At 40.0% G+C, this 13,932-nt stretch overlaps 1 protein-coding gene across 2 annotated transcripts in view; it reads left to right on the forward strand.

The window, feature by feature from the left end:
- The window catches only part of esama (endothelial cell adhesion molecule a), a 77,538-nt gene that overhangs the window by 56,706 nt on the left and 6,900 nt on the right, over positions 1-13,932 (forward strand). For both annotated transcript variants that reach the window (XM_042008657.1, XM_042008656.1), the window contains exons 2-3: positions 10,311-10,459; positions 13,699-13,900. In XM_042008657.1, the coding sequence (XP_041864591.1) occupies positions 10,311-10,459; positions 13,699-13,900 (351 nt within the window). The remainder of the gene's footprint in view (positions 1-10,310; positions 10,460-13,698; positions 13,901-13,932) is intronic.

The following is a 13,932-nucleotide window of genomic DNA, read 5'->3' on the forward strand; positions in this document are numbered from 1 at the left end:
TGGAGGCTCAGGTTCAGACATCTTGGACCATCGCTGGTCTGCTGACGTGAGCAGAATTAGACTCAAGTTTTGATACCTTGGTAGGTCGGACATGTTTAGTTGTGTTTTACTGTTGATGTCCTGTGCTGCGTGCAGAAGTTTATAAGCCAGTATTTGGTGGTTTAGTGTTAACTGAACATGTACATGTAGATCAGGAGTCATGGTGCAGAGCTGATTGTTTTGCGGATGTGTTAAGCTGAATGGAGCACCTGCTTTGTGTGGTACTGCTCTACATTCGTTGTGATCATTGAGGGAAATTTTTGTTCTACATTTCAGGTTTTTCACTTGCATATAATCTTGTGGCTTTAGTAAGTTGTTGTGGTCTGTACTTTTAATCTTTTGGGCTCTTGTTGCATGTTAAAATGTTCTGTTTTCATATCCTCATCTAGAACATGAAATGAGATGAAAATATTCTTATTTTATTAAGGTAACATATTATTTAAAAAATGTATATAAACTCAATGGCCACTTTATTATGTCCACTTTGCTAGTGCTGGATTGGACCCCCTTTTACCTTTAGAACGGCCTTCATTCTTGGTGTCATAGATTCAGCAACACATACACAGTTGCTGCAGGTTTGTCGGCTGCATCCATGATGAGAATCTCCAATTCCACCACATCCCAAAGATTCTCTTTTGGATTGAGATCTGGTGACTGTGGAGGTCATTGGACTGACATGGTGCATTGTACTGCTGGAAGGAACCATAAGAAGATGCTACACAGTGGTCATAAAGGGATAGACGTGGTCAACAACAATACTCGTGTAGGCTGTGCTGGTTAAGCCATACCACGTTGGCACTAAGGGGCCCAGAGTGTGACTAGGAAAGTGACCTCCACATCTTTAAACCACCACCAGCAGCAGTCTAAACTTTTGACCAGTGTGCCCATTCTCCTCTGACATCATCAGTATATTTAGGTCCAGAAACTGCTCCTCACTGGATTTTTCTCTCTTTTTTAGACCATTCTTGTGTGTGAAAATCCCAGTAGATTAGCAGTTTCTTCAGACCAACAACCATGCTATGTTCAAAGTCACTTAAATCCCTCTTTCTTCCACATCCTGATGCTCAGTTTAACATTAGCATGACATCTTGACTATGTCTACATGACTAAAATGAGTTTTTCCCATGGGATTGGCTTATTAGATTTTTGTGTACATTTACAATATTTAAATATTATAACAATGAATATACATCATACATAGTTGTGAATATATGAGGATAAGATCCGTGTGTTTAATGTGTTCTAAGCATGTGCGGTTCCTCGACCCCATTTCTTTGCTTCAGTGGGTTATTAAAGTGGCCTGCACATATCCCTCCATTTCTTCTGCCCCCTTTGACTTGTGGGTCTAAAAGCTTGAAGACAGAACAAGACTGCAGGGTGCATCATCTTACGGTGAGGTTTCCTAGGGAACCATTTTGGGGTGCTCTACTCTGCACCCCTGCTGGCCTTACAGTGGTAACTGAGGAGTCTTTGGGTGGTGTGCAAGCATTGCAGACCACCACTCACTTGGTATAATCAAGTTGCAAGTGTATCTTATACATTTTCAGTGATTCAAGCCAACAGATCAGGAATTATCCTTTAACTTGTCAATGTGTTTTTCAGTTGACATAAAATGTGTTCATCTAAACCATTGGTTTTCAAACTGGGGGTCACAACATAAATTCAGGGGGTTGCCAGATAGTTTTAAAAAATATGTACATTTAAAAAAATCGAATTTATTTGATAACTAGGGCTGTCAAAATTATTCCATTAATAAAGAAATACGTCTTTGAAAATAGCACATTATTTTTTTCACACAGTAACGCATAAACAACGAATTTACTACACATGCCATATAAAAACATCTGAATTTGACATCATCTCCATGAGAGAAGCTGATTTTGTGCATGTAGGTGCCTTGTCACAGCAGTGAATCACCATAAAACACTTTATTCTCCTTATTCATGAAGATTCTGACCGTTTTCCAGCTTTACATTTAGAGGAAGCTGCAAGATGACCCACCTGATACATGACACAATTAATCACTAAGTCGTTGTGTCGGGGTGGGGGTCGCGGACACCACTGCATCTTATCTTGGCTCAAAAAGTTTGGAAAACCACTGATCTAAACTATTTCAAACAACTCTTGGCTCAGTCTCCTGTGTGCCATTTGTAAGCTTCAGAAACACCTCAGATCAGCTTGTTACCATTTAAAACAAAATGCAAAACAACCACATGCGTTGAAACAACTTAAAATGGTGCACAGTTACATGATCTAAAGTCCGGGGTGGAATTTTTTGCTCCCACTAATGACAGAGAGACCGCCAATCCGAAGTCTAATCTAGAGAAATTGGGATAAAGAGTCCCAGGAGTTGGTTCAGTAGTTTATCTTTATGAGGGCATGGCATCACGTCTCCACCCAGGCCCTCACTCTTCATCTCTAGATTTTATCATCTCTCCTTCCTCTCTGTCAGATTTGTCTGATTTTCTCTTTTCTTTGCTCCTCATCTTATCAAGGCTGCTGCAAAGTTAGAAAGATACAAACAGTCGTATTCAATATACAGATCTGGATGGAAACTTCACTCACCCAGGATGTTCTCATTTTCTATCTGCATCATTTAATTAAATAGTTTATTTTAAAGTTGCTGATAACAGAGGAAGAGACCAACCCACTCCTCCCATCTTTGTAGCTTAAAAGATGTAAGGTCACCCTCATCAAAGTTTGTTGGGCCTCTGCTAAGACCTGTAGAGCTAAACAGGCTCACTTTCCTGTCATTATATTCTTAACTCTTGCAGAAACTTGCACACAGTAAACCATCTTCATCAATGTAAAGAAACCTTTTGATAGAGACTCTGGTGAGGAATCTGATGACCTTTTCAGCTGATATGCTGAATAACGTCCTTTAACTACATGTGTCTAATTGTGTGTTTTCAGAAAGTTTGGTTCAATCTTACTGCTGGTTTCAGTAAAAAATGTCAGCTTTATGACCCAGCATACACCTGTTTTCTTCTTGGAAATGGTTTATAGTCACTAACATTTATCTGAAGTATCGGCAATGGAACTAGTTGTAGTTTTAGTTTTGGCTGTATTTTTCTCCACAGCTTTTATAAATGAAAATAATCTAAATGAAATAAAGTTATTACATTGCATTTTATTGTAGTGGGGTTAGCACAACTGGCAACCTGTCTCTCGCCCAAATAGCAACTGGGATAGGTTCCAGCTCTTCTGGGACTTGCATTGGTTTAAGCTTGCATAGAAAATGAATGAATGGATCAGCACATCACAGTATTAATGCTCAGATTCAATACAACACCATTGCATAGTTTCAGTTGTGCCAGTTGTTCAAATGATGAAATTGATTGAGGTCACTTTAGGATTCCTTATGAAGTCTAAACAAAACGGAAAACAAGCTAGTGGGCTTCCAGGTTAGATTTTGGTGCCAGTGGTAGCAGTTGTTGGGTTAAGGGCCTTGCTCAGGGGATCACAGTAGTTCACCTCAGGTGCTAGCCCAGGGACTTGAACCTAGGTTCTCCAAACTCAAGCCCACTTCTGTTACCATGCCCGTTTTAAAAAAAAAAAACTCAAGAAAAGCACCTAGTAGAGAAGTTGGACTTGTTAAATTCCCTGGAACCTATAAGGGGTGGGGCAGGGTCCTAAAGAAGTCTGATTGGTGGAGCATACTTGCACCATTTGTCTTAAAGGGTTAAGCTGGTGCGCGTCTGCAAACATGTTTATTTTACATCTCTAAACTTAACTCTGTTTTTGTTGCCTTTAAATTAAATGCTGGCCAAAACGTATAATAAAAACGTGTAACAAAAGAACAACTAACGGCTGCTGTTGCACAAATGATGACGACAGCTTGCCGGTCACTGTGTATTTCATCGTCATTCATGTTTTGCTTCTTCTTACTGCCACCTGGTGGTCTGGAGGTGTAGTGCAGTTTTCTTTCTTTCTTTGGATAAAAGTTTGCGAATCACTTTACTTCAGAGAGTTAGGGTCCTTCTGTTACCTTCTGCTATTTTGTGGCTAAATTAAATTGTTTTGTCTAAGGAATGCTTGAAAAAACTAAATTAAGCAGACAAAAACACCAGTTGAGCTACTTTTAACTTGAGCAAATGTATTTGGATCTTTTACCCGGATGTCCTAGCAATCTTTAGATTAGGCCTTGATAGAGCGAAACAAGCAGAAACAAGGCAGGATTTGTCATAAAGGCTCTTTAACTGCTTCCACCCATCCACATCTAAAGAACTTGTGCAGGTTTCTCATCTACATTCGTCACAGTGGCGCGCCTACGTAGTCTGTGCACTCCGAAGTGTGTAGACCCTGAATTGGGACACAGCTATAGAGTTTGATCTGAGAACTTCTTCTTAAGCAGCACATGGGAACTTTGGGGAAGAAAAACCTTTTAACAGACAACAACCTCAGACAGGACTACACTCAGAGAGGGAAACCTTATTATTACCACAACCACTTTCCCCATATTAAATTTTTATCTTTGCATCCAATTGTTCCTACAAATATCCATTTTCCAAGGTCCAGGTAAAAGCACATCCTCATCTTTTAATGCTGAAAGGTGAGTAAAAGCTTGTCCAGGTCTCAGTGAGACACTTTGTTAGACCTTTCTCGTGAAATGTCCTCATTTTCTCCGATGAGACCTATGTTGACCTCATTACTCCCTTCAACGAACTTGCTCCCATCTGCCCTGCCATCAGTCACCCTGGAATATTTAAAGCCAATCATTGAGAACCCCGCAGTGGATTTCAGACCTGCCACAGAGGAAAGATTAACCTCGCTGACCAAATTAAGAGTGAAAAGTGAATGTTATGAATGTGATCCCTATGGCCTTGTTCATTTCTCCATTTATCCCTCATTTTTCAGCCCTCCATATATCCATTCCATTTTCCTCCAGTGTGATGCACTCTCATTGGAATCAGGGAGGATTTTTGTCAGGAAATCTTCTTAAAGCAGCACTTGGCAAGATTTTTATGGAAAAAAGTACTCCAAGCTGATAAGACTAAATCACGAAAAGCCATCCACACTAATGAGGGACTGAGGCTTTGGCCCATTTTCTCCCAATGAAATGTTGATGTCTGGATTGCTGCTGGGAAGTGTTGTTTGCACACTACATTTGCTGTATTTTCTCAGCCACAATAAAGACAACGATCTATCCAAAGTGGGACTCAGCAGTAACACCTGGATAATTAAAATCCTTCTGTGCCGACAACACTTAAAGGAATAGTCAGATGTCTACATTTGCAGCAGGAAGTTGGTGTTGGTTATCTCTCATCTGATATTCTGTTTGTGATCTTTGTGGGCAGGATTTCAAGGTGAACCCAGAGGGAGGAAAGAGTTGGCATAGATGCTTCAGAACTGTGATTTTGTTGGCGTCAGCAAGCGCTGGGGCAGCTTATGGCCCAGTTGGAAGCAGTAGAAATGATGGTCAGCACCTCCAAATCTGAGGCCATCTACTGTTTGTTGCAGAACTGGGTTTATGTTTTCAGTGAGGTTACAGTTGCTGCGTCACAAGTGATGCATGTGTTTGTGGTTTAGAAGTAGTCAGGGGGCAAAACTTTGGATTTACTAGTCAATCCCACATTTATCCAGAGTAATGAGCTTTGGATAGTGACTGGAAGAGTGACAGACTGAGTGCGAGCAGCAGAGATCTTAAATCTATATAGGTTGAAGGTTTTAGCCTCAGGAAATAGAGCTGTGGTTCTTCTGCAGAAGGGCTGCAGCTTTTTTCATGAGAAGGGTCCAGCTGGGTTGTTTGGACCACCAATCAGGGTGTACCCTGGCTGGCTTCCAACTTTCCGGACACATCCAACTGGAAGAAGGCTCAGGGATCATCCAGGAACATGCTGGAGAGATTATATACATCTCAATTTGTAAAAAGGAAGTTGGAGCATGTTGCTGGGCAGAGGTACATCTGGACTAACTTGCTTAGATTTCTGCGACCACAATCCAAAACAAGTGGCAGAATACAGAGATGGATTTCCAGTCCAATCCAGTTTTATTTGTAAAGCACGTTAGAAAAACACTGTCGACCAAAGTGCTGTACACAGCAAAGGTATATATATATATATATATATATATATATATATAAGGATTTTCTTTTTATGAGTTAGAGGATTGGATTGTTACAGCTCTCATGTGTGTGTTTAGCTTTGCTTAGAAATTTCCTTGAGCACGATGCAGAACTCCGAAATTGCTTTGCACATTGAAGTTTGACCATTTAAGACAGAAGGAACAAAGTAGTATGTTCATGTTTGTTCAGTTCATTTATCATATATCATCATCCTTCCCAAAATGTCGACCTGGTTACTGACTTATAATTACATAAATTTTAATCAAGATTCAAACGTTTCCTGTTGCTGCTTCAGCTTCAATAGCACAGGTTGATTATGTTTTCTGTCTTTCATACACCCTTCCTTGATGGAGAAATTTGCATTTTCTATTCCTTTTATTCATCCTTCTCGCTCATACTGAGACGGCAGCATCAGTCGAGTCAGCTGCAAGATTAAAGCAATCATCAGAAAGCCACTCCTGTGACTCGCTGTGTTTACGTTCAAGCATCTTACCGTCATCTCAACATGTCCTCTGATATGTTGACTGATGGAACAATCTAGCTTTCCTCGCCACGTGCCTCTCATTGCTCCAGCAAATCTCAAGGCCTGAAGAATAGTTGGCAAAATCAATTTTCTTGTTTGCTTTTCTTGTCCTTCACTTCTCCTCCCACCCTTTCTTCTTCTACCAAGATTCTCCCTCTTTGGTTGCTGTGTATATCCTAATGACTTAATTAGACTTATTAGAAGCAGCATTCCCAAAGGGAGAGTTGCCTACACACTTTCTCAATCACTTATATGCTCCACCCATCTCTATAGTGTCAGAGAAAACGATACCCCCTCCTCCTCCGTAGAGATCTCTTCACATGGTGCATTCTTGTGGCTGATTTCACTCGTATTAATGACAATTACAGGTGAAAGATCAGATCATGGATCATGTCTTTAATCTCGAATCAAAAAGTTTCTGCATATCTTACAAAAAACATCCTAATCCAAGCTGCAGTTAAATGAAAATTTATTTCATTATGACACGTTTTAAAAATGTAATATTAAAGCAGCATCTTTATTTATGACGTAAAGCCATGCTGTTTAACCCCTCAAAATACCTAAATGTCTTCCAGCAAAACACAGAAGCAGACCAGATTCACTGTTTGCTGCATGAACAAGCAACATATTAACACATTAAAGATTAATTTGATGTTATTCCAGAGGTTGTATTGAAGATAATTCACCTGAGCTAAATCACTACAGCCTGAGTACTGACAGGTACCAGAAAGAGAGATTACATTTGCCCTGTTCTTGCATCTATGCATCAGCTTCCTGTAAGGTTTAGCTAACTTATCTAAATGATCTTTCTTCTCCATGACAATATTTTGCTATTGGTGTGCAGGTTTACTTGTTTCCAGGGTCTGTAGGACCACATCAGGAGGCAGGGCTGTAAGTTTTCAGGCTCCCCTCCTGTGGAAGATGCAGGATGTAGACATCCTCTCTGTTTTTAAAATTAGGCTTAAGACACTTTATATTTAAAGAAGTGATCTAGTACCTATGTGTCATCTGTACATTTAACCAATGCTTTGTTTAGTTTTTGTAATTTTATCATTTATTTATTCATTATCAGGTCACGGGTAAGCTGGAACCTATCCAGCATTTTAACAGGTGGGAGGCAGGCAGGTACACCCTGGACACCAGTCCATCGCAGGGCCAACAACCATTCACACACTCACTCCTAGGGAGAATTTAGAGTGACCAAATTAACCTTTGGACAGTGGGAGGAAGCCAGAGAACCAGGAGAGAACCCACGCATAAACAGGGAGAACGCACAAACTCCACACACAGGTTCAAAGCTCCCCCAGGCGAGGCTCGAACCAGCAACCTTCTTGCTGTGAGGCTGCGGTGCTAACCACCACACCACTGTGCAGCCCTGTTATAAATGATTTAATTATAATACATAATTTATTTTTATCATGATTTTATGCTTATAGGGTAAACTAGGGTTGCAAAAACTGGTCATTTAAATACAAATGAATTGTTTTAGTCTTTAAAGATGATTTCCTCTTCATGACAACAGGTAGACGTGAACTTACAAATGATTTGTATGGTAACAGTGCAGTGACCACTAACTGGGCTGGGCTCTACGTAGCGTCTCGCATAGCGTCCTTGACTTTTTAGTCAAACTGATCCCTTTCATTTGTTCTAAATGCCTAAATTACTAAAAGCCTTATCTTTTGTTTTTGTTTACTGTAAGTAGTAACACTTAAGTGTGTGTGTGTGTGTGTGTTTTTTTTTTAATAGAACTCTAGTCAAGGTTGGACGTGAGTCTAACCGATGCCATACAGTGATGTGGAAACACTGCAGACTGCTAGTTGTGGACGGAGTTATCTTTGCAGCTGTGTAGACGCTGGCATGATAAATGAATACATGAACATGTACTTCACATTAACTTAGAGTTAGGAGCAACAGGTCTTTGTTTTTCTCCACTGGTCGGAAATACTCTAAACAAAAACCTGTTGTAAACTCAGTTTGACAACCGCTGCATAATCCTCTTTATCCCACTCTTGTAAGTTGCTCTGGATGAAAGCATCTGTGTAATATATCAAACCCACACAGGAAAAAAGTGTCATTTCTGTCTCGACGGAGCGTCAGAATTCTGCTTTGATAAACAGCTGATCCCGTCCACTTTGATAGCAGACTGTCAGAAAATGAAGCAGAACTGTACTGTATCACGTTCTTTGGCCTTAAAGCCTCCTTTAAACAGAAGCCAAAGATCAGAGTCAGTATTGATCCCAACCTGGAGAGCCCTACAAACTGGTGAGGGGCTAAAAGTTCACTCTGGTTTTGGTTTTGATTGTTATATACACGTTATATATTGTGGCATTAAGAGACCGAGCATCGTCTTTGTAGCGTTCAGCCAGAGCAGACGTAGTAAAGAAGTTCAGCTTCGGCTCTCTGGAGGAAACACTTTGAATTGATCTTTGGCGTTACATTAGATTTCATCATTATCTATGCATAGAGATTTTTTTGGGGTGACAACTGTGGCACTCATAAAATAATACTAATTAGCAAAAACTACTACTAAGGAATATGCGGCATCACATTGAAACAAGTTAATGAAATATGCAGAATGTGTGAATAAATCCTGGAAGAAGTGTATTTGTGTGCAGGATTTCCACCTTTTAACATGGTGTGCTTACATGTTTGTCACACACACAGGAATCCCATCAATTTTTTAAAATATGCATACATCTGCCACATTTCTGCATGCCTTGTTCACCGATGAGTGCACTCTGTAGAGAGGGCAGGCTTGTGAGAAATAAAAAAAAAATGACTCAGGAAATTACTTTACCTTTGTGTTGCAATATTTGAGACTAAAACCACCTCTAACCTTACCAATCTCATGTAAACAGAGGCGGTGGGGAGCTTATGGATTAGACAGAAAAAAATGAGGCTGTCAAATTACAGAGAATTTCTGCTTTTATCATCTGTTCCTTTGCTTATGATCTCTGCTGTGATTGCAGGGATGGACAGACAAGTAAAACAACCAATACGACTTAAAAACATTAATTTCTAACCAAGGAGAGGTTTGCATGTAGATCTAGTTTTACTGCTGATTATATCCTGTGATAAAGATGAAAGTACCTTTAAATGTGCTCATGAAATGAGCTTTTTTGTGCTATCTGAGTGGATGTGATTTAGCTCTCTACTGCCCCTCTCTGGCCCTGAATGCACACAGCAACCCTTCCGTCGCCTTTCATTTTGCCGTACCACAGCTTCACAGATGTGGTTTTTTGCTTTAGATTTTTCCAGCTCACAGTTCAACCTGGGAACTCAACACACCTCAGGGTTCACGTCATTATAGATTCGTTTGCTTCATCCTGATCAGATGAAGCCAGAGTGCTCGTTTTTTTATTAATAACATGGAAGCAGATGATTGTGATTGCACTAAAAGGCTGAGCAAGATCAACCTCACATCCTGCATTCTGGATACTGACATAACTAGTTCCAATAAAATGAATTAAAATGGAAATTAAGAGTTTAAAAAATGAAAGTATTTAGAATAAAAACACATTGAAAAACATTAATATTCAGTCATTAATCTGTTAGTAATTACTATAAGTGGCTCAGGTGAAGATCATTTCTAATTATTTTACACTTTATGGGCCTTTTTTCTTCTTCTGGTTCACTGGACAACCTAATCAGGATATTAACAGCATTTCTTTCTCTCCCATGCAGGAATATGGGCCCAGATCGACATGCCCCTAACCAGAGTAAATGTGATCAAGGGTCAGATGGTGGTGCTGAGGGCCACGTACACCACCAACAGCAGTGACCTGAGCGCCAACACCGTCCTCTGGAACTTGGTCTCCGACACCACCCAGCTGGTGAGGAAGCAGATAGATGCTACAAACATGAAATGATTTGTACCTTAAGTTCATCTCCATCCAGCAGTGAAATAATCATTTGCCATTTGTGGATGTAAAATCTGGAATTAGATTTATTAGAGATCTTTCATGTGTCTTATGTCCTTAATCTGACAGAGCTCCTCCTTATAAATTAATCAGACACAAACAGACAAAGTTTTCTAAGAGCTGCTGTAGCTAGATAATTTATTTTACTTTTGTTTTTTAGGTTTTTCCTCACTGTATAATCATAAAACGTCAGTTGTTGTAAATCACTAAAAGAAGCTGAGCTGTGAATCAGCTTATGGACGACCCAGGAAGCCAAACAGAGGATCACAATTAAACATAAAACAAGTCAAGGAGCAAGGAAACTCCTTCATTTTAGAGGGAAAATTAAATGAAGGACAGACATTTGTGTGAAGAAATACTAGAGTCACAGTGTGTTGCAAAATCATTAAGTTATAAAAATATCTAGAAATAATTCTAGATATAATAAACTGAAATCATGCATGCATGAATGCAATAAAACAAATTAAAATGAGTCTAAAAGTAGAGTTAAATTCATTATATTTACCAGAAATAAAAGATTTTTTAAATGCAAGTTTGTAGCCAAAGAAACAAATAAAAAGTCCTGAAAACTCAGAAACTCAGAAACTTTTCTCTGCTGAGCTTCAAGTCGCTGCTTCAGTAAAGGGAGGAAGATCATTTCTGGTACATGAAAGTTAAAAGTGGAACATTTTCCCCCCACAGAGAAATGCATCGACATCGACTCATAAATTTCTTTTGTCTTCAAGATTCAAACAATGTATTTCCTTTTTGTGCACTTACACATAGGAACTCTTGTGCAGTAGATCAGTCAGATAAAATAATACACTAGATAGACACATAATACTAAAAGAGACCTCCATCCATCCATCCATCCATGTGTGTGAGTGTTATAAAGGGCATTAAAGCAGTGTTCTGTGTGTGATGATACCGTCTGCTCGTCTGTGTCGGAGGTTGTATGTCCAGGGCTTGTGTCTGGGGGGGAATGAGCTGGATGATGATTCTCTCTGTGTGGTGTTGTTATACCAGACAGTGATGTGAGGATCCTTATGGACCTGGGTGAGAGAGCGACAGCGCAGGTCTGTTTTCCCGAGTAGGAAACAATGCATTCACCTCACCATAGGCCAGAATGTCATTCACAAGACTCCTGTACCCCGACTCGTGCCCCCATGTAATGAGGGCCAGGATGGGTGAATCATCAGCATACTTTATAATGATGGTGTTATCCTGGGTTGAGATACAGTCATATGTGTACAGGGTGAAAAGTGTAGAGACAGCAGGCCTGTGGTGATCCTGCACTGACTGTTAGCTCTGCAGACACCCTCCCATCCATCCTCACCACCTGTGGTGGGCGGCTGGTATTAAAAGCAGAGCTGTATCCAGAAGAAGCTTCCTGATGTATGTTCCTCTGCTGTCCAGATGTTGCAGGATGTGGTGTAAAGCAATGGCCAATGAGCGGTTGGGTCGGTAGGTAAACTGAAGGGTGTCGATCATGCATGGGACCATGTGGTTGATGTGTGTGAGAAGCAGTTTTTCCAAACACTTCATGGCAACTGACGTGAGTGCCACTGGCCTGAAGTCTTTCAGGGTGAAGGATTTGTTTTGTTTTGTTTTGTTTTGGGTTTTTTTTGGAACTGGTACAGTAATGGAGGATTTAAAAATACAGGGGAATACTGCTTGGTTTAAAATGTCTACGTACATTTCTTGTCTGAAAACTTTGACTCAGTCGGAACTGAGGTTTAATCAAGTTTTTGAATCCGAATCGGATATTGCCTTCCTCCGATGAGTGTCATCTGGTTACTCCGAGAGACCAGGAACCTGCAGCGAAGCAGGTTCAACATATTCTGGGTTAAACCAGATCACCTAACGATGGAGGGGCTGGTACTGGTAGTATGTGGAAAAATGTCTTAAATTTTTTCTAAATGAGTAAATCTAATACGCTGAGCAGTGTAACTGCAGTGTTATCAGAGCAGGAGCAACGAGATCTGGATTTGTCTCTGAAATAAATGTGGAAAATGTTTTATTGAAGTATGCGAGACATTTTCAGTCTATCAAATGTAACTCTATATTAAAGCGCAAGTATAAAAGCCATTCGAACCAGTCGGAATTCTAAGGTCAACTTTGTCACTCAGGCTTTTAATATCTAAATAAGAAGGATTTTAGTCATCTTGTTGTGTTTAATGGTTGTTAAATGTTTTATAAGATATATGTAGATGAATGTGTGAAAGGTCTGGACCATGTATGATAAATGTTGCATTTTCCTTATGTTTACTGGTGAAAATGGTTATTAAAAAATTACATTCTGTCATTATTATAAGCAGTAAAACAGTTCTTGTAATGTGTTGCAGGCCTGAAATTTAAAAAAAATGGCTCTAGAGATAAAAAAAAAGAATTACGAGACTAAACACGAAAATTCTTGATGTGCTTTTAATCCCCTAATTTTCTTTTTTTTTTCTTTTTCTTATTGTTTCAACCTTTTCTGATTAGGCGCTGCACATGTTTCATGTCAGAAATCAGTCCCAGTGCTGTGTTTAAAAAAATAATGTACATATTTGCCCTTTTCCACCCACAGGGTCCTGCATGGTGCTTTCAGGGTCACATTTGTTGTTAAACCAGCAGAATGGAAGGGAGTTCCTTCACAAGACAGAAGTGTGACCTCTGGAGGACATTTTCTGTTACTTCAGAGGATGCTCTGCTTTTCTGAGATGCATGTTGTATATATGGTGTTAAAGCTTTAATTAACATCTGATATTCAGTGGAAATCTTGCATTTATGGACTAGCTTGTATGTGTTTGGCCTGTTTTCTGACATCAACAAGAGAATCCAACTCAGTACCAGTGACACAGAACTACTTTATGTTTTTCTAACTCCAGGGTTGTAGAAATGGATCAAAACTATGCAGAGGATGACTGTGTGAGAAGAAATAAAATAAATAAAAAAAAACATTTTACATGCATTTAGGAAATGCCAAACATTTTTAATTTTCTGTGCGGAAATGTCGGGATTACAAATCCCTCTGATTCTTGTGACCCAGAATAACTGCCAAGCAATCACTCAGGCATGGATGTCAGTAGAAATGCTTGTTCTCAAACTGTGTGTGCTTCTCTGCAGCTGGAGGGAAAAAAGTAATTCAGCCATGTGTTTCTCAGACCGAGTCTTTCTGCCCTCCTGTCCAGATCATATCCTACACCAAAGACTCCATGAGTGTGGGCAGCGCCCAGTTTATGGGCCGTGTGGGTTTCTACGGCAGCATGCCTTCACGAGATGTGTCGCTGTACATCAACAACACCCAGGAATCTGACTCAGGACGCTACCTCTGCCAGGTCATCATTCCTAAAGGTGGCGGTCTCACAGCTGAGCTCAGTCTGGATGTGAAGGGTGAGGAGGAAACCAGAGTTTACTCTTGTATC

Source organism: Melanotaenia boesemani, chromosome 15 (assembly GCF_017639745.1).
Source record: "Melanotaenia boesemani isolate fMelBoe1 chromosome 15, fMelBoe1.pri, whole genome shotgun sequence".
NCBI classification, from domain to species: domain Eukaryota; kingdom Metazoa; phylum Chordata; class Actinopteri; order Atheriniformes; family Melanotaeniidae; genus Melanotaenia; species Melanotaenia boesemani.